This window comes from Marmota monax, unplaced genomic scaffold (assembly GCF_021218885.2).
Source record: "Marmota monax isolate L192 unplaced genomic scaffold, Marmota_monax_Labrador192_F-V1.1 WCK01_AAM20220418_F8-fsc00264, whole genome shotgun sequence".
NCBI classification, from domain to species: domain Eukaryota; kingdom Metazoa; phylum Chordata; class Mammalia; order Rodentia; family Sciuridae; genus Marmota; species Marmota monax.
The window spans coordinates 707,104-727,819 of NW_026693143.1; the positions used below are offsets into that span (position 1 = coordinate 707,104).

The 20,716-nt window shown below is 42.4% G+C and overlaps 1 protein-coding gene across 1 annotated transcript; it reads right to left on the reverse strand.

The window, feature by feature from the left end:
• Positions 1 to 396: 396 nt before the first annotated feature.
• LOC124099942 (protein lifeguard 1-like) lies at positions 397 to 19,871 on the reverse strand. The gene is made up of 10 exons (XM_046455212.2): positions 19,677 to 19,871; positions 14,374 to 14,396; positions 13,485 to 13,538; positions 12,702 to 12,792; positions 9,326 to 9,363; positions 9,153 to 9,240; positions 5,686 to 5,779; positions 5,156 to 5,161; positions 3,865 to 3,902; positions 397 to 896 (listed from the first exon to the last, which is right to left on the reverse strand). The coding sequence occupies exons 1-10, from the start codon at positions 19,869 to 19,871 to the stop codon at positions 744 to 746; spliced, it is 780 nt and encodes a 259-aa protein (XP_046311168.1). The 3' UTR covers positions 397 to 743.
• Between the last annotated feature and the right edge of the window lie 845 nt (positions 19,872 to 20,716).

Here is a 20,716-nt window from a genome sequence, read left to right on the forward strand (position 1 = left end):
TAAATTGCTGAGGTTGGCCTCAAACTTGCAATCTTCCTACCTCTTTCTCCCAAGTCTCTGGGATTACAAGCCTGTGTCACTGCACCCAGCTTTTTGGTTCATCTTACTGTAAAATAAGAAGATACATTGCTGGGAGCAGTGACACACACCTGTAATCCCAGCAACATGAGAAGCTGAGGCAGGAACATGGCAAGTTTGAGGCCAGCCTCAGCAACTTAGCAAGACCCTGTCTCTAAAAAAAAAAAAAAAAAAAGGGTGGGGGAGTTCTAGGGGTATAGCTCAGTGGCAGAGCATCCCTGGGTTTAATCCTCAGTACTGCAAAATAATACACCAACATATTCCCACAAAATGCTCACATCAAGAGTAAAGAAAGAAGCAACTTTAAATTTCTGTAATCCATTTTATTCATGTAGAGAGATGTGTACAGAAATGGTGCCTGGAAAACTTGAACAAAATAATGGGCATCTTACAAATATTTTAAGTATGATACTCATTTCTTTGAATTTATAAAAATCTGAAATGTCCTCCAAAAGTTTTGCTATGTGAGAGTGGAACTAAAAGTAAGAAGAATAGCAACAGCTACCTTTAAATGCTTAACTTTGACAAACAAAAATGTTCTTAAATATTGTTTTTTTAAATAAAAGGGTTTAGGAAGTGGTAACCTTTGCGTGTCTGAGCCTGGCAACACGTCACAAGTGTCCCTCCTTCCTGCTTCTCAGCACAAGCTAGCCTTGGCTGGACCACTACCGTCCCAGTCCAATCAGTTGCAAAATAAAAATGAAGAGGTTGATGATATCCAAGTAGATGTTCAGGGCAGCAAAAACGTATTCTTCTGGGTCCAGGTCAGAGTGGTGATGACGCCCTCCCACCATGAGCTGCACATCCATCACCAGGTACTTAAAGGAAAGGAAGAAGAATTAGCTACTTCAATCGTACCTGTCTATCAAACCAAATGTCCTAAATGCTCTAGAAAAAAAGCTATTTTACCTATGTCACAAAAATACTCTAGAAAGTCAGTTTTGGGCTGAATATATTACTCTTTCGGCATCAATCATTCATGAAGTCCCCAAGTTTATACTCTATAAAACCAAGTGCCTTATCTTCCTGAAGCCTGTGGGACCAGATCTGAGCCAAATCCAAAATCTTTGTACCTTTGGTTACTTATGTGGACCCAGTGGACAAAGTAGACACAGAGATTAAACTACCAAATGCCTTCTATTCATGATTTCCTTCCATGTCCTTGCTAAACAAATAATCAAAGAGCTTCCCAAACACTTGATTCACACAGTAAAAATAAATCTGAATTCATGGAGCTTTGGGTAACAGCAAACCTTGCCACTGGGGATGGTTTAGTAATTAATGGTGCTTGTATATCCAAAATAGAAAGAGGAAGAGAGGGGACTCCCATGTGATTAAGGCATTCCCTAAAGAAAGGTTTTCGTTCAGCTGCAGTAGGTAAAATTATCAGGTCTTAAAAAATGTCAAGATTTTTTTAAAAGTCACCGTGCCTCTCTCATTTTTGTGTTTGCTGCAAAGTGAGCAGTTACTTATATCCAGAATCTAGGCCAAATCTCCAACACTGAAAGTAAAGAGAATCCTTGGAGTTTTAAAGATTTTTTTTTTTTAAGGGCTGGGGTTGTGCCTCAGAGGTAGAGTGCTTGCCTAGCATGCATGGGGCACTGAGTTCCATCCTCAGCACCACATAAAAATAAAATAAAGATATTGTGTCCACCTATAACTATAAAATTTTTAAAGATTTTTTAAAGGATAGATTTGAGAGCAATATTCACTTCAGTGAAACCTTTCCCAAGGAGTTCAGGAGGAAGAGGGGGGAGAGGGGAAATGGAGGGGAGGAACAGGATGAGTTATTGGCTACTTCCTGGGCAGCCTCACACCAGGTTTATGGCAGGTGCTATCTCACGTAGTGTGGGAACGACCCAGTGGCGGTGGGCCAGATTTCACTGAGTCTTGGTTATATTAGTGCATCTCTGAGGGAGATGCCAGAGCAGGTGTCTCACCTGAAGTGCTCAGTCCCTTAGCCCTTTATCCCTAGGTCTCATCTGAGCACCTTTGGAAGGAAAAACAGCTAGAGTGGCCCATCCTTCCAATTCTCCCAGGATTTTTAGGTGGCCTTGGAAACACTTCAGTCCTAGACAAACTGGGACATTTCATCACTCAAAAGGAGCTGAGCATTCATCTCTCATCCTGGAGCCCTAACTCCTTTGCAGAAGTGCTTTTCTCTCTTTCTTCCATCCAAAAAACCCTGAATTTATCTTGATCTTCTTACAAGAGGGGATTATGGAGTCTTAATGATTCTGCAGGCATGAACTGGTTGGTTAGGAGTGTGGATTCTCAGGAGAGGTCATGTGTTCGAGGGCAGACAGGAAAGTGGGGGAGGAAGATGAGCAGAGATCCAGCTGCTCAGCCTCCTCCAAGGAGACCAGGGCTCAAGATCCCATTGAAGACACAGCCAACACACAGGGAAGCCCCAGCTAGGATTCAGACTCCCACTCCCAGGAGCATTTGGAAGTGTGGTACCCTGCCTCACTCCCTATCACAACTCTGATGGTTAAAACACACACACTCAGTTTTCTCCTCCAGCTGTATGTCTGGTGTTGAGTGACCACCCTAAGCCTACAAGAGGTTTTGCTCTGCCTGCATGTAGGAAACAGAACATCAGTATATTTTACATGGAAACAAACTGACCAAATGGGCCATAAGAGACACCACAGCAAGCACCAACACACAAAGGCTGAGCACATGGGAGCATAGGAGGATGGGCACAGATCAATTCCTATTACAAGAAAAGAAATGAGAAAACTGCAATGTGTGTCCTGAACTTTAATCCCTGGGTGTAAACTTTTCCAACATTTAAAAGATACGACAAAATTCCAACAACAACAGCAAAAAGACAAATGATAAACCAAAACATGGATGGTTTTAAAACTTGTTGATAATATATGGGATTCATTTTACCATTCCCTCTACTTCTGATTGTATCTGGAAATTTCCAAAATAGAAAAAACCTAATGAATGAGATGTACCTCAATTGTTGAGTGCTTGCTCCATATGCATGAGGCCCTGGATATCAGCCCCAGCACTGCAAAAAAAATAATAAATAAAATAATAAGAAAATCCCTGAAAGAAGTGACAAGATAAAAGTGATGGAAAAACCTGGCAGCCCTGAAAAAGAGTGAGCTTGACCTAGGTCTGCCAGTATATGGAGACCATCACGTCTAAGTGAAAAGGCCAAAGCAGAACATTATATATAGTGTGTCCATAGTACTGCAAGAGGAAATGGTGCTCATGTGGCAAAAAAAAATTCTGAAAGGATTCCCAGAAATTACTTACAGTGGTACCTCTGAGGACCAGGGAATCAGAGAGAGATCTTATCATTTTGTAGTCTTCTATGTTGTTTGCATTTTAAAACAAATGCATGTAATACCTTTTAAATCAAATATTCCTTGAAATAATTGTGAAGATATGAAGCAAGAGACAGGTCAAAATGGAAGGAAAATTTTCCAGATGCATTGACAGTGACCCTGGCCAGTCCCCATGAAAAGTCCATGTTATGCAAGAATAGAAAAGAGACTGATCTAAGAGAGAAAATGAAATCACACCCTGCTACCATAAGTACCGAGGCTTATAAATAACCCTTTGTTCTCTTCTTACATATTGACTCTTTGAGGAAAAGCAATGTTTTTGTGGACTGGGAAGGACCATCAACTCTCCTGGGGGTGATGGTTTTAAATATGACCTTATAAGAGGCAGCAAGTTGCCCAAGGGTTTCTAGTGAATTACTCACTCCACATGAGTAGCACAGACAGCACGTTCTTCAGCAAGGAGAGGGAGAGACGGACTTACCATGGAGAAGAGCACGGTTCCGAGTCCAGCATACAGCACTGCAGCCACTGCGGAGAGAAAGAAAACAGTTGTAGCTTAAGAACAAGACTTTGGAATAACCAAAGGGATTTGCTTAGGTCACCGCTGATGGGTAAGGACCCAATATCAACAAGAAAGTCGAACAGAGTCAACAGCATCCACTCAATTCCAGTAAATAAGCAAAAGAAAACCAACCTCACACATGCCAAATAATTTTCCATGAGTAAATGCTGAATGTCTCATGCATGGCAGGGCAAGGAGAATGTGTTGGACATGTTCTGCTTTTGCCTCATCCACACATCTACATGTGTGAGGCTCTAGAGAATCCACCCTCCCTAGCTAAAGGCTGTGATGAGAGGTGGAAGACACCCACTGTGGAGACAGTGACTCTGCCAAGTGGTCAAGAAATTCTGCTCTGTAACTGGGCTTAGCAGATGTGCCAGTCAGAAATCAATTCCCCGTCTAGAGGGATCCAAGCAGCACAGGCCGTTGTCATCAGCCAGGGCTGGAGATCTGCTACACAAGTAGAGATGGTCGGTCATGCCAGCCCCAGAGAGGAAGGCAGAGTTTGTGTTCCTGCAAACCCAGCTCTTCTTCCCACCTAGGAGTTCCATGAGATTCTCCAGGTCATTGCCTTAAGCTAGTCTGAATGGGATATGTTCCTCGCAGCCAAGACACTCCTGACCAGAATATGGAACTAGTCTAAACACCCAAGGTTTGACTCCTGGGAAGAGGACAAGGCAGAGGTGTACAACCCTGAGAACAATATGTCAAACTCTGCAGCCGGAGAGAGCTGGGCCTGGGAGGGGTGGGCAAGTGCACTCTGCTGGCCCGCAAGGTTCATGGTGCAGAAGGGAGACTGGCAATAGGTGACACTATCTGGAGGCCACAAGAGTTCCAGACTGTTCTTTTCAAGAATGTGCTAAGAGTTCAATGTGCCTAGGTCTGACAGATAGCAAGATCTCAATGAATATATTAAAGGAAAAAAATCTGGACTGGGACAAGGAGCCTCCTCTCGGCTGCTATTGGGACATGTCAGAGGGGACTCTCTCTTCCATACTCCTTCCTTCAAACAGGCTACACCTGTATACAGGAGAAGACAGCTCCTGCCAGTAGCTTTACCTCAAGACCCTCTTGGGGAAGGCCAACAACAGTATAGAGTAGGCTCAGTATTCGCAGACTCCATCCCCTGCCCACAGTACCACCCAGTGATGTCAGTGTGGCTGTCAATAGGACAGACCTCAGGGACCTTCAGCTCCCAGGAGGGGAGCACAGTGACCTTGAGGCTGCTGGGCCGTGCAACTTACATCAGTTTGTCTTAGGCATTGGCCCGTCATTGGCTGGGAACAGCAGGGCCCTTCCTGGGAGGTAGGGGATGAAGGCCTTGTGTCCCCCAGACCACACCACATCTAGAATGTTCTGCCCAAACTCCCTTTGTTCTCCTGCCCGTGGGACCATTTATGCTGGCTGGTCCGACAGCTCTCCCACCCTGCATCAGCGCCCTCCTTCCCTTTTTCTCGCTTGGACATTTCTCATCTGAAAATCCTGGCATGCTCCCAACTCCACGTCTGCTCTCAGAGGACCCAGACTGACACAGTCAGCCCTACCTACATCCATCCTCTTTCTTTTTAATTTTTTTTAGTTGTTGGTGGACCTTTATTTTCTTCATTTATTTATATACAGTGCTGAGAATTGAACCCAGAGCCTCACACGGGTTAGGCCAGCGCTCTACCACTGAGCCACCCACCCCTCAGCCCTCCACCCGTCACAACAGCTCTCTGACATTTCCAAACGGGAGCCCACTTACATATGATCCTATGAAGATTAAGAGAATTCCATAGATTACAAGTACGAAGAGGAAAACGAACAGCATTCCGTTTAGCAAGGTAAAATCCCACTGGGGAAACAACAGCTCAGTTATCGTCTGCAAGGGATTTCTGGGGGTTCAGAGATTCATTTTTAACCCCATAGACAATTTGCCCTGACCAATTCAGAAAACCATGGAAACCCATTAGTGCCAACCACTGAAAAATGCTACATAAAAAGTGTCATATTGACTGGGATTTCCTTCTGGAGGGAGAAAAAGGAAGGAGCATGAATGAAATGATAGAAGTCAAGAGTTGGTGATCCCTAAAACTGTAGGTGATAAGTAACATGGGGTTCACTATGCCGTTCTATTTTTATATTTATATGAAATTTCCCCTAGTAAAAAGGGTTCACTGGAAAAATGATGTGAATTTATGTGGATAGTAGTATCATGATTATTCACATTTTTAAGAATATATGCATAGAAAACATTATGGAATGAAATATACCAAGATATCAACTGGGAATCTTTTTCATGTTTAAATGCATATATTTTAATGAAGATATATACTAAGTTTTCAAAAATTGCTGTTCTTTTTTAATTTTGAAATTGATTAATGCGACTTTTCTTATTTTTGTCTTTATAAACCAGCTTAGGCTGATCAGGGGCTTTTTTAAAAAAAATTTTTTGTAGTTGTAGATGGACAGAATGTCTTTATTTTATGTATCTATAGTGCTAAGGCTCACACCCAATGCCTCACACATGCTAGGAAAGCATACTGCCACTGAGCTATAGCCCAAGCCCCCCTTTCTTTTCTTTTTTTTTTTTTTTAAAGAAAAGGGATAACATACTCATCTTCTGCCTGGGGGAGGAAATAAATTATGCAGCAAAAGAAGAGCCTCAATTTCCAAAATATCCTAAGTATTTTCTTGCATTACCCCTCTTGCCCCCTACCCTGGAAATGCCCAGAGAATAATCTAAAGCACTGGTTCCCTAAGTGTGGGTCCCAGACCTGCAGCATCCATTAGCACCACCTGGGAAGTGCTGGACAGGCCCCACCTCAGACCTGCTGACTCAACAACCTTGGGGCAGGGGACTGGCAATGTCTCAACAGGCCCTCCAGGGGATTGGGAGTAACTTTGTCTAGAACTGTACCTTCAATAAGACAACCACTAGCCACCTGTGGCTGCTATACACCTGAAATGTGGCCAGTCCAAAATGAAATATGCTCTAAGTATAAAATACACACTAGATTTTGAATTTTAACTCTCAAAAAGAATGTTAAACATTCATATTTCTGTTATGTGGATTGCATGTTGAAATAGTGACATTTCCTATATATGGGCTTAAATAAAATATATTGAAACTAGTTTCCTTTCTTTTTTTTTCCCATATTGTTTATTGGTGCAGTGTACTTTTATACAATGGGGGGGGTCACCTGTTTCTTTTCACTTTTTAAATGTGTTACTAGGAAATTTAAGACTGTCTTATTATATAACTTGGATGGTGTCTGACGGCATACTCCTCTTGACCAGAGGATCTACAGAGTAGTCAACTTGGCTCGTAACAGTGACACCTTAGGCCTGGTCCTCCTTAGTGGAAAGGAAGACAACTGGAGTGAGGTTAATTCAGATGGGGAGCCCTGTTGGCTCTGAACAGACCTGAGATCAACAGGTGCTAAGTCACACCAGTGGGGGACTTTCAGCTCTAGAGACCCACAGAGAGCACAGCAACCCTGGGATCCAGGTGCCCATCATTCAGGAACAACGATGGGTCATGGCATCTCTGCCCCCTACCCTCTCCTGGGCCAGTGCCAAGAGCTCACAAGAGCCATACCCTCACCCTAAATTCCCAGACTCCATTTTAGAGAGTAAAGAAGGAAAAACCGGAAGTGGTACAAATGGTACTGTGGCCAGGCATGGTGGCACATGCCTGTAATCCCAGCAGCTTGGCCAGCCTCAGCAACAGTGAGGTGCTAAGCAACTCTGGGAGACTCTGTCTCTAAATAAAATACAAAATAGGGCTGGGGATGTGGCTCAGTGGTCAAGTGCCCATGAGTTCAATCCCAGGTACCCTCCCCGCACACACACATACAAAAAAGTATTCTGGGGCTGGGGATGTGGCTCAAGCAGTAGCGCGCTCGCCTGGCATGCGTGCGGCCCGGGTTCGATCCTCAGCACCACATACAAACAAAGATGTTGTGTCTGCCGAAAACTGAAAAATAAATAAATAAATATTGAAATTCTCTCTCTCTCTCTCTCTCTCTCTCTCTCTCTTTCTTAAAAAAAAAAAAAAAAAAAACCAAAAAAGTATTCTGGCATTTTAGAATATTTTTAAAAAATATTTTTTTTAGTTTTAAGTGGACACAATATCTTTATTTTATATTTTTATGTGGTGCTGAGGATCAAACTCAGTGCCTCAAGCATGCTAGGCAAGCCCTCTACCACTAAGCTACAACTCCAGCTCCTAGAGGGTTTTAAATGGTTAAATGAAGTTATGCTTTCCTTGGTGGCCCACCTCACTCACCTCAGGAGGGCATATCTGTTTACAAAGACGCTGGTTTCTGCAAATGGCCAGTTTTGACATGGCAAATATCACGCTGATAATGAATTAACACTTCTAATACATTTTGACCAAATATTTTAGCAGGCCTTTCTGCCTCTCTGTTGCTTCTTCCTTTTTCTTCCAGAAAAAGCTAAAATTCTTCATGTATATAAGACACTCCCTACCATGCCAAACGATTGGAGAAAAACACTTCTAAGTTATTGAACTAAGACAAATCCATCATTTGCCAAAAGAAGGTCGCCAGAGCTAAAGAAAGGGCTGCTGGAAATATCTCACCAACTCCAGGAGCATTTCAGGGCTGCAGAGACTGATGTCATACTTTAAAAAGAACAGTCCTGGATTACATAACCTTCTCCGGGTAATCTTGGCACTTTCGATCCCTGATGAACTGTAAACTTTTTTAATTTTAAACTCCTTTATTAGAGTCAGGGCCCCAGCAGGGAACAGTTAGTTGGCACACTCAAATAGGATGTTTTGAGGAGCATTTGTTTGTGAAAATACTATCCACGGGGAAAGCACAAGTGGGTCTAGGCTAGGAGCCAGAGAGAGAGCTAGTGCCACTTCTAGGCTCAAAGGGAAGAGCACAGGGAGCCTAGAAGTCTGTGTTGGGTTGGCCCCCTCTGGACAATGAATTTTTTGGTAAGAAACTCGACTGTGCTAAGAGGGACTGGTCCAGAGGTTGCCATGGGAATAAGTCCCTCTCTCCTCCCTGCCTCCCATCTCCAGCTGGGGATCCACTGGTCCAAGTCCATGGAAAGCCCAAAGACAAGAGGGCCATAGTGGGGAGACCCACAGGACCTCAGAGCTCAGGCGCCAGGTGCAGAAACAGGTCAGGAGGGACAAAGGAACACTCCCAGTACACCCCCTTAGGACAGAAATCTGTTCCAATTATACGTACTTTTGTTTGTAGAGCAAATATAGTGAGTGCTAATGTCACCAGAGTGGTTGCTGCTGTGGCCCACAACTCTTCCTCCGCATTATAGAAACTAAAACCAGAGACTGCAATTACTGTTCTCATACATTCAAGGAAAGGCACACACAATAATAAGGAAATATGTATCGAAGACTTACACTGATACGGTTCCAAGCAGCAGACCTTGAAGAAGTGTCTAAAAAAAAAAAATTCACAATAAATCAGAAGCCTGCTTTTCAAGGCATGAGGCTGAGAACCAGAATCCACAGGCGGTGCTTTGAAGTGTGTGCTCTGGACAGGGTCTAAGGAGCATGCAAGAGAGTACACGACCCTGTGCTCAGAGCTATGGGGCGAGTGTGGGAAATCAACAGTATAACCAACCGTTTCTGTCACAGTCTTCCTAGGACTAACAAGAGGAAGCCGTTTACCAGTGCAAGTTTCTTAAAACACAATAGTATATTTAACATATCCAGTGAATTAAATACGTACTAATTACGAATGTGGAAACCAAGTACGTGCATGTATATACAAGAATGTGCCTCAGTAAAGCTCACTGTTCTGTATAATTAATACTATTCCCTGATAAAAGAACATTTTTAAAGTTTATTTGTGGATTCTGTTGTCATTAATTGAATGGGGCCATCCACACAGTCTTGTAACACTATCGGATCAGGATATGTTCTCTCTATGAATGCTTCACCCAGAGTGTGGGTATGGACCCTTTCCAAAGGATCTGTGATCATAAATAGGCTCTTCAAACCCCAGACCTGGGGTGAGAACCCAGACCTTCCCAGTGCCAGGAGATGGAACTGGGGAGCAGTTCCTGGCATTGTGGCACTGCGTCTGTAGGCGCTAACCCTGGGAGGAAGGAGGAAGGCTGCACTGGAGAGTTCCCACCACCCAAAGGGAGCCGAGGCTGGCGGGGCCAAGAGCTAGCAGGCAGTCAAGTTGGAGGATGAGAGCAAGGACGGCACCACAGATGTGTCAGGCTCAGACGACGGCCCGCAGTGGTGGTGGGACTAACGTTCCTCAGGCTGCTGAACGCTCAGTCAGAGCAAACCCGAGGATGTGGAAGATCCACGGAAAGAGCCAGGAAAGGGTCCTTCTGTCTCAGGGAACAAAAAGGAGGGTGCAACCTGACAAGTCTGAGGGCTCCCTGGCTTTGGCTTTGAACTTGAGCCAACAGGATCAGAGGCTGGAAAAGAACTGGAGCCTCAAAGTCCTGGGTTACCTGTCTGGCTCTCCCAGGCCCAGGCTCTGCCTGATTCTCTACTTTGATAAACTTGCCCAAGTAGGCTATCTCTGTTTCCATTACAGGAACCAGGCATTTACTTACTCCATGAACACACAATATTGTAATCATACGCTTGCCTCCCACCTTCCTCACAAGATGCTTCCTCCCTCTTCTCCTAACTCAATTGTTTCATTGCAGCATATTAAAGGTGTGTGTGTGTGTGTGTGTGTGTGTGTGTGTGTGTGTGTGTGTAGAGCTGCGGGGTGAGGGGCAGAGAGAAGGAAAGGAAGAGGAACAAATCGGCTGTAGACTCAAACCTGTCTGATGACTTCAAGAGCTCAGAATACGGGCTCCAGGGGTCAAGGTTTCATGGGACAAAAAGTATCTTCCATGAGTATGTTTTCCTTCAACTCCTTTTTCAAAATGGTTTTACCCCTATACTTCCTAACACTTGGGCAAGATATTAACCCTAGAAAATACGCTAATTCTTTCCCCCTCTACAATATATCTTCTCTTCAGCTGTTACTTGCTTTGAGAACAAAACCTCAGCAAGAACAGCTTCTCTGGAGACCAACAGCTCTTATCTGTCTCCTCTTGTAATATGCATTGAAACCATTTGAAATGTTAAAAGGAAAAATTCAAACATTTCTAGGAAACTTGCCCTCTCCTCTCAGCTTCAGAATCCCATAGCTTCCTAAACCTGACTCGATGCCCTGCCCACTCTCAGGTGCTTTCTGTGCTGCCAGGGCAGGCACCGGGACACCCTGCTTGCCAACCTGCGCAACGAGCCGTGTATCCATGCCAACCCAGGGAGGCTCCTCGATGCTCTCACAGCAGAGGAAATGCCTGACTGCGGGCAGCAGACAGCCAGTCTTCTCCAACCTCAAGAGGAAGCTATTCCTCCTGGGTGCTACTTGATATAGAATGCTGAGACTGACATCCTTGGTCATGGGTCCTTGTTTGCTTTGACCACCAGGAGATGCAGAACCAAAGCTAGGATCCCTACACCCAGGAGTACAGGAGTTAGTGCATCTTGCACATCAATCAAACCACTGTGTTTATTTTCCTATTTTTTTTCTCAACATCTTATCTTGTACATATTTGCATAAGCTACCTCAAATCTGATTTGGAACCAGATAAGGAATAAACTTACTTACCAATTGGTAAGTAAATTTTCTTATGCAAGGATGGTCAACACAGCATGGAAGAAAACTCAAAGACTCAAAAAGAGAATCATGTGCTGACTCTATACCTGAATCACACTGGGATGGTTCTGGATTTTCCCAAGAGGAGCAAAACACGATAGCAATTACTACACTTGAGTTCCTGAGAGACCAAAGCTTCCAGAAGGTTCTCACCTTCTGGGCCCGATGGTTCTGTTATGTGAGAGTCAGGGTTGGGGAAATAATTCTTAGATGCTGCTAAGTCCCTGGGAGCTTAGTCTTGGGATGGCATGGGGGTAATGATAGGAATTCAGATTCTATTCAGGGTTAGGAAATCTAGGCACTCAGGTAGCTGTTGAGAGCTGGATCCATCCTGGGGTCTTTCTGTTCTGAGCAGAAGAGAAAGTAACTGGCTACAAGAAAGGGAGCCACATAGTTTCATGTGACCTAGAGTGGTACAGAATGACTGAAAAGCAGGTGTAAAGAGGTTCTGTCAAAAGTGGGGTCAAGTCACCCCAGAGAGGCTCTGGGGAACCAGGAACCAAAGTGAAGATAATGAGCACGAGAAGCCCTCAGACTCCCAACTCTCGGGCGCTGGAAAAGTTCTCCTGAACTGAGAAGAAAGTTCTGGAACTGGGAACAACCTAAGCTCAGAGATGGCTTCTGCTCCCAGAGGGACAGGAACTAGAAAAAAAAACACACACACACTTTACAAAAATAAAGAAAATGACATTTCTTAATCATGAGTTTGTGAACTAGATAAGAAACCACCTTCCAGAACAAAATGTGCTTATTGTGCCTGACAGAGATCCCGGGACAATCAAGTTACCTGTTCTTGAAATGCAGCCCTGACTCATGAGAGGGTTCCCCAGGTAGCCTTATCAGAGCTCAGCTTGCCAGTGGGAAGGAGTAGCTTAGGAGTCCAAACTCTCTAACTTGCTAAAGGGGTGTGGATACTACCTCGGAGGTAAGTTTACTACCTCATTACAACCAGAATTTCTCTCAAGAGTATTCCACAGATAATCCCTACGTGCATTACTCCACAAGAAGAGTCTCCACAAGAAAAGGCAATGAATTTAATATGGCAACTAAAATATATTTCAGAGGTGAGCTAGAGCACGTGCAAAGTTTACTTACAAAGAATCTCAGGAGAATGTAATTTGCAGGCACCTGACGGTGGAGATTCCCACAGCAAGCAAGTATAATTAGTACAACAAAAAATGCTGGGCTGCAGGATAATGTAAAACCCAGTGTTATTTACATCCAGTGATTATATTATATGATATATACAGACAGATATGCAGACTATATCATTAAATGACATTATCTGATAAGAATTATAAAATTATAAAAATGATATTTCCTTTCTCTCTTCCTCTCTGCCTTTAAATTTTTTTTCATTGCCATCTGAAGTTAGCTTGTGGGGTATTTGTATCTTTTTATTTTAAAAATAATTATAGATTCACAGCAAATTGCAAAGAGACCAAAAGGTCCTATGAAACCTACATTCAATTTCCTCTAATGATTGCAATTTATATATTTATAATATAATATTAAAACCAGTAATTTGACATTGATATGGTGTGTCTATCTAGTTCTTTGACATAGAACTATGACACAAATCTACGTGTAAATACAAGTAACCACCACCAGGATCAAAGTTCAGAGCTATTCTATCAATGACACATCAACAAAGACTTCTCTGGTGTTACCCACCCCCTTTCTTGTCACACACACACACACACACACACACACACACACACCCCTCAATCCTGACTGGTGGCAAACACTCATTTGTTTGGTTTCCATCTATATAATTTCGAGAAGGTTATACCTTTATTATCTCATTTTGAATAGTAGTAGAACCTCAGTCAATAGCTAGTAGAAAAACAAGATTTTATTAAAGTTGAGGATACTTACAAGAGTGCATAGGTGAACCATGGGTTTGAACGTACCCACGTTTTTAAACCTTTCCTAGTTAAGAAAAAAAATTGATATAGTTTTACATGACAAATGGTACATTCTGTTAACTGATGTCATATTTAAGCAGAAATAAACACTATCATGAAAAGAATGGCAGGAACCCACAATGATTAGTAATGACGGATAGGGATAAAACTGTGGAGTTTTGCCTAGCACAGGTGAGGCACTGGGTTCAATTCTCATGCATCACATATAAAAATAAATTTAAAAATAAAGGTCCATTTACAACTAAAAAAAAAGTTAAAAACTGGCTTTCTGTTTGTTTTTCTGTTTTTTGCTTTGTTTTTTGGTACTAGGGATTTAACCCAGTGATGTTTTACCACTGAGCCACATGCCCAGCACCCCCTCCTTTTTTTTTAAATTTTGAGACAGGGTCTCACTAAGTTGCTTAGGGCCTCCCTAAGTTGCTGAGGCTGGCCATGAACTTGCAATCATCCTCCTGCCTCAGCCTCCTGAGTCACTGGGATTATAGACATGTACCACTGCACCTGGCTGGAAACATTTTTCTTAAAAGAGAAATAGGCTAGAGATATAGCTCAGAGCAATGCTCTGCATGAGTTAGGTCCTGAGTTCTATCCCCAGCACCAAGGAGAACAAAGATGCATTTATAAAAAAGGCAGGTTTTTTGTAAGTGGTAAATCAAACTTAAATAAATGCAAACACCTAGTGAAGTTCTTTAATTTAAAAAGTACTGAGGTTGATATGCATACAAGGTAAAATAAATCAATTCATCTATTTCATAAGTTCAGATTTGCATAGGATGCACACTTAATCAGTAATAGATCATAGTCTCTCAAATATTTAATTCCAGCCTCCAAGTTCTCACCTTTTTCCTGTATCCAGTTTAATCTGTGAAAATAGGGCAAGGTAAACAGTACCCAAAATAACAGGAAGAAAAACGTTCTTGCATTAAGAAGGAGGTTAAAGTAGAATTCTAGAAATCTACCACCACCTTGGTCTAGGAATTGCTTCAGAAAAACAAACCTGTAGAAATATCATCTCCAATGAATAATTAAGAAAAAATAGTTAATGACTAATTCTTATTTCTTTAAAAGGCCAAAAGTTGTTCGCCACATGTATATTATGAATTTCTGAATCTCCTGGACAACTTGGGTGTAGTCTACCATTGCGGTACTCTATCCTATCTCATGATACAGTGTGAGTAGTAAAAGCTAATAGAATAATAATAAAAAAATCTCTCTGACAAGCAACACTGTGGAAATACTTTAAAAGAATGTTTGCCAAGGTAAGTGCTAGTAAGTGGTTGTACTGCAATTGTTCAGGAAACAATGATAAGAAAAAACAATGTCTCTCCATGTTCAGTACTACTCCTTTAAAGAGTATTTAATCAAAGCTGGACACAGTGACACATGTCTGTAGTCCCAGAGCTTGGAAGGCTGAGGCAGGACGATCCCTAGAGCCCAGGAGTTCCAGGTCAGGCTGGACAACATAGCAAGAGTCGGTCCCGAGTACAAACAACAACAACGGAAAATAATTTCAACCAATTGTTAATTATGCTTTATTGGAGTCCATTTCCTGGAAGAGAAAAAGTATTATTCATGTCCATACCTCTATAACCTTAGATCCCTGTGACATTCAAGTAATTTTCCCCCAAATTTTAATTATCTTGGCCCTGTCCTTGAGCATCAAGCCATGACAGTGCTTAATAAACATTCATTAAACAAATCATGAACAAATCTTTGTAAGATGAGGCCCATAGAGTAGAATAACTTACATTCTATTATGAAATTAATATTTTTATAAAGCAGGGATCTAAGACCACCAAAGAGCTCACATTTTGAATAGAAGGTAAGCAAACAAGCAGTAAGGTGAAAGACAATATAAGCAGGCCAGAAGTGTGGAAGGATGGTACAAGAGCCCTCACAAAGGGCTGGAGGAACAGGCAGGGAGTAGAAGGGGTTTTCCAAAGCTCCCAGAGAAGTGGGGGTTAAGCCAGGCCTGGAGGTTGTGTAGGAGTTGGTCAAGGGAAGAGGTGGAATATGGTTTTCCCAAGCAGAAGGAACAGCCTGGAGCAGGGGAGGAGCAAGCAGAGAGGTCTAGAAACTAAAAGAAGTTCAGGTATCTGGGGTACGAAGCTCAAGAGTATAATGAGGTTAAACAGAGGGGCGTGGAGCACATCACTGGCGGCTGGCAAGTAACTTAAGGAGTCTGGGTATGGTAGGCAGAATAACAGTTCCCAACCATGGCCACATCCTAATCCTCGGGACCTGTGCATGTTACCTTGCATGTCAAAAGGAACACTGCAAATGCTGTTAAGGACTTTGAGATGGGGAGATGATCCTGGAACCAGTCAAATCACAAGGTTTCTTACGATCCGAATTTTAAGAGGGAGACAGAGGGATAGAATAAGAGAAGGAGAAGGGACAATGGAAATAGAGGTCGGAGGGTTACAGGTGTTGTCTTTGAGGATGGAGGAAGTGACCATGGGCAGAGGAGTGCTAAGGATGTTGGAAAAAGCAAGGAGTTGGATTTTCCTCTAGAGCCTCCCGAGAAGAATGCAGCCCTGCTGGCACCTCCGCTGTAGCCCAGCGGAACTGATTCAGGGCCTCTGACCTGAGGAATCATAGCATAATCAACGTGTTGTTGTCATGCACCAAGTTTGTGATGATTTCTAACAGCAGGATGTCAAGGGTTCTCTTGGGGAACATGAGGACTCAGCAAGTCCCCTGCTGCAGGCCTTCTGTTCCACAATGGGCCACAAAGGAGTCTGGGAAGGAGACTGCTGAGAGAGCAAAGGCTTGGACAAGCTGGAGGCCAAGGGGGAAGGGCAAAAAAGAGGTCTCAACAAAACCCCAGGCTCCTGGAGAAGCAGATGTGATTCGGTAAAAATGTTCCTTCTCCTTAAATTACTTTCTACGCTTTACAAGGTTTGTTGGAATTTTTTTCCAGTACATGAAATTGTAATCGTAAATTTCATTGGAAACAGTAAACATATGAGAATGATCAAGAAACAGTGAGAAAGAGAAGAATTGTGAGGGGAGGGGTAGTGATTTACTTTATCAGGAATCAAAACATCATCAAACAATATGGTTAAAATTATAGTACTAATGTGGCAATAGATAAATGGATCAATGGGATGGGAGAGATTCAAAAAACAAACTGATATATTTGAGGATGTAATATTGGATAAAGATGGAATTTCAAATTATTGTCTCATGCTATTGGAACAATTATGTCTTTGGAAAACAAAATAAGCTTTAATATCTACTTTGCATTATATACAAAAATGTATTCCCTGTGAATTAAACATATTATCATATAAAATAATAGTCATAGATATTCTACAATAAAATACAAGGGCCGAGCACCGTGGCACATGCCTGTAATCTCAGTGGCTCTGGGCTGAGGCAGGAGGATGGCGAGTTCAAAGCCAGTCTCAGCAATCATGAGGCACTAAGCAACTCAGTGAGACCCTGTATCTAAATAAAATACAAAATAGGGCTGAAGATGTGGCTCAGTGGCTGAGTGCCCCTGAGTTCAATCCCTGGTACCAAAACAATAAAATAAAATACAAGGAAGATTTTTAGAAGCCTTTGTAAGAATGATACCATAAAAGAAGTGCTGGACAGGAATACTTTGATGCCATTACAAAAAGATACCAATAAATCTAAAATACAAAATAATTTTTAAAAATTGCAATGCTTTCTATACTCTAAAAAGTACTTTATCAATGAAAATACAGAAAAAGGATGAGAAAAAAAAAACATGAACAGGCAATTGCCAAAGGAAATTTTAATGGCCGGTAAATTTCTCTTCTGAGAAAGCAGCAAGACCTCACAAACAACTAAGAACTGTAAGTAAAATGTCATTTTTTTTTCATAAAAGAGTGGCAAAGATTAAAAATATAATCCTCAGGCTTGTAAGAATATAAAGAAATAGATAACCGAGGGCCACTCTTGCATGGGAACTATGCTTTTGTTTGCTCCCATGGGATCCCTCCTCCAAAAAAACACTTGAATATATATATATATATATATTTAATAATTATAAAAATTAAGTATGCTTCCATTCTAAATCATTTTTATAATGGCATTGTTAAAAAGATGAATATGAGCCAGTCTAAATTCATTATATGTTAGCTGTTCATTATTATATTTATTTTTCTCCAGATTTTAAACAAGATTAAAATAGTTTCATGCCTCCCCCAAAACAGTCATGGGCCCCAGGCATGCAGCCTACTGTGCCTAGTGGGTAAGTCAGCCTTGGTACAGCCTGGCAATATGAAAATTTTTTTGGGAAGTGGAATGGGGTGCAATTTGGCAGCATCTATCAGATATCAAAACGTGCATTGTGTTAGACACAACTGTTAGGTTTTTAGGACTTGACCCCATAAGTATATTCACTAGTAATTAAAGATACACATTAAAAGGAGGTTCATTACATCATTCCTTGCTTATAACTGCAAAACAAACAAAAACAAAAACAAGGAAAACGGCCTAATATCCATCAGCATATGAAGGGTTAAATTAATTTTGGATTGGAAAAGGCAGATATATATGAATTACTGTGAAGTTCACTGTGATACAGGTTTGAAATTTAAAAGTAAGATTAGAAAATAATATTTAGTGAGGTTACTTAAATATTACACACACACGCACGCACATACACACACACACATCTTCCAAGGAGTGCAAAGATACACTACGAACTGTTTAGTTATCTCTGACATAGCAGAGTTGGGGAATACACTCTGAATGGATTTTTACAATGAACATTTATTACTTATAATAATAACAAAATATATATTTACATTTTAAAGAGAAAAAAGATCTATTTCTCTTGTTGATAAAGTCTGGAGCTCTTCTGAGAAAGCAGCCTTCACACAAAACTGAGCAGCATTGAAAGATGCTCAAATAACCAACCTGGTTTCTTCCCGAGTCCTGTGAATCAGAAATGGGAGAGAAAGCAAGATTTTCAAGGCACTCAAAAAACAAGACAAACAAAAACCAAAGTCAACTGAGTTTTCCTCATGAAACTACATTAGGCTGGTGCCTGAATCACCAAGTGAGACCTTCACCTGGTCCTTAAAAATCTCTCCTGGCTCCTGAAGCAGCCGTTATCCAAAGGACAGGCAGGTGCTGTGACTGAGAAGCAAAGTTCTGAGCGACAGTTAGGGGAGTGGCAGTTGGAGCATTTGGTGTGGGCTGGGGACCCGCTGCCTGGGGGAGGGGCGAGATCAAACCCAAGCCGCCAGGCCTCTTCCAAACTAGCTATTGCCTCCTGTGTTGGATCTCAGGGAGACCTACATTTTGAGTCATCAAACCAATTCCATGTCCCAGAACAGGAGACTCCATCCGGGAGGAAGCAGTGTCTCTTCAACCATGCCATCACTTTCTCTAGAGCAGGAGGAAGATGATCATGAAACTCCAGTGGGGGCGCACTTCAAAGATCCTGCACAATTATTCCAAATAAGTAAGAGTCATTTATGATAAAGTCGGGGCTGATCTTTATGGTGAATGATGATCATGGTGCCCTCCCATGGTACAGGGAGACTACTGCCTGCCGGTGGCAGGCCGATGAGCAGCTGGGGAGGGGCCCCTTTCAAGGTGCTTGGGGAGAGAAGTCAGAGGATTAGGTAAGGAACAGCTAGTCCCTTTCCCTGGGATGGCTCGTCAAGAAGGAGAATGGGAGCAGGAACTTGTCCTGTTGCTGCTGAGAAAAAGTGATTCATTAAATGGCTAATTAGTGCTTGTCTACTCTGCCCAAGCAGTGGGGAAGTGGAAGAAATACAAAGAGCAAAGAGACACGCTTCCTTCCCTCATAGTCAGCCAGAGGGGACGTGTGCAAAAGGGTGCACCCAAGGTAGAGAAAGGGAAGAGTCATTGAACGGAACAGTATTCAGGGATAGAGTTGGAGATGGATTTTCATCATGGGTCTGAGATGATTGTTGGAAGGTTAGGGTCAGATGTGAAGCACCTTCCAGGCAAAGAGAACCTTTAAGCCCTAGCATGACGGTGGCGACCATGGGGACACCCTCTACAGAAAGTCGGTCCCTTAAGTCATAACATAGGAGGTGTAGGAGGTGTGCCTGCAGCAGAAGACAGAGATGTTATACCGACCCTCCTGAGGATAAAAAGGGAAAAGGTCAGTGAGAAAATCTGCCCTCACTCTCCTCTCGAACCTTCTTGCAGTTTCATAGGTCTTACTCCTCGGTCCAGTCTCCAGGCTCTCTATCTGGTTTGTTGATGTTAACAGGCAATGTGAGTGAATAATATCTTCTTCCAAAATGTATTTAACATGATTGACATGACTACATGTCAGGGGTATATCTGATGACTTGGCTACAGTTTGGACTAAAGACATATTTCCTCCCCCTCCTCCTTTCTTTTTTTTAAGAGAGGATTTTTTTTTAATATTTATTTTTTAGTTTTCGGCGGACACAACATCTCCGTTCGTATGTGGTGCTGAGACTCGAACCCGGGCCGCACACATGCCAAGTCGAGCGTGCTGCCGCTTGAGCCACATCCCCAGCCCATCCCTCCTCCTTTCTTACCAGCATCATAGTGGACACTAATCAGATGTAGCAGTTGTTTTCAGCCTCACATGGATGAACACATTTAATGCTCACAACAGCCCTATGAGTATGTTCTGGTTACCCTCATTTAACAGGTGAGTAAATCAAAGGGAGATGGAGTGGCAGTGGCCCCTGCAATGCATGGGGAGAGGCTGTATGGTCAAGGAGACCTCTATCTGCCCATCAAGGAACAAAATGCGATGAAGGCTTATCTCTTTGAAACCAGTCCTGTGATATATTTTGTATATCTGCTCTTTTCTTTTTTAATATTGAGAGTTTTAATTAATGAACTTTACAACATTCAAATCATGCAAAAAGAGTCCATGCTTACACTGACAAGCCCCTGGGGAACTCTACTTCATTCTTTCCCCTTAGTGTGAATTTTTAAGACCTTGGGAGGCATTCATTTCTGTGTTCATAACTTACACACACTAGTACCACCACCACCACCACCACCACCACCTCAATTTCCCCAGACATTCCATAGACACCAAATTGTCGATGCGCTCCAGCTGAACCCTTCCTCTGGATTCAGATTGAGAATCTCTTACTATGTGCCTATGGTCTGAATGTATTCCCCCCAAATTCATGTGTTCAATTTAATCAACAATGTGATAGTCCTAAAAAGAGGAGC

Coding starts and splice junctions, on each gene's coding strand:
- LOC124099942 (XM_046455212.2), bottom strand. CDS start 19,871: ATGTCTTTAGTCCAAACTGTAGCCAAGTCATCAGATATACCCCTGACA. Junction 12,793..13,484: donor TGGTTCACCTATGCACTCTT/GTAAGTATCCTC, acceptor ATTATCCTGCAG/CCCAGCATTTTTTGTTGTAC. Junction 9,364..12,701: donor ACATTCTCCTGAGATTCTTT/GTAAGTAAACTT, acceptor TTTTTTTTTTAG/ACACTTCTTCAAGGTCTGCT.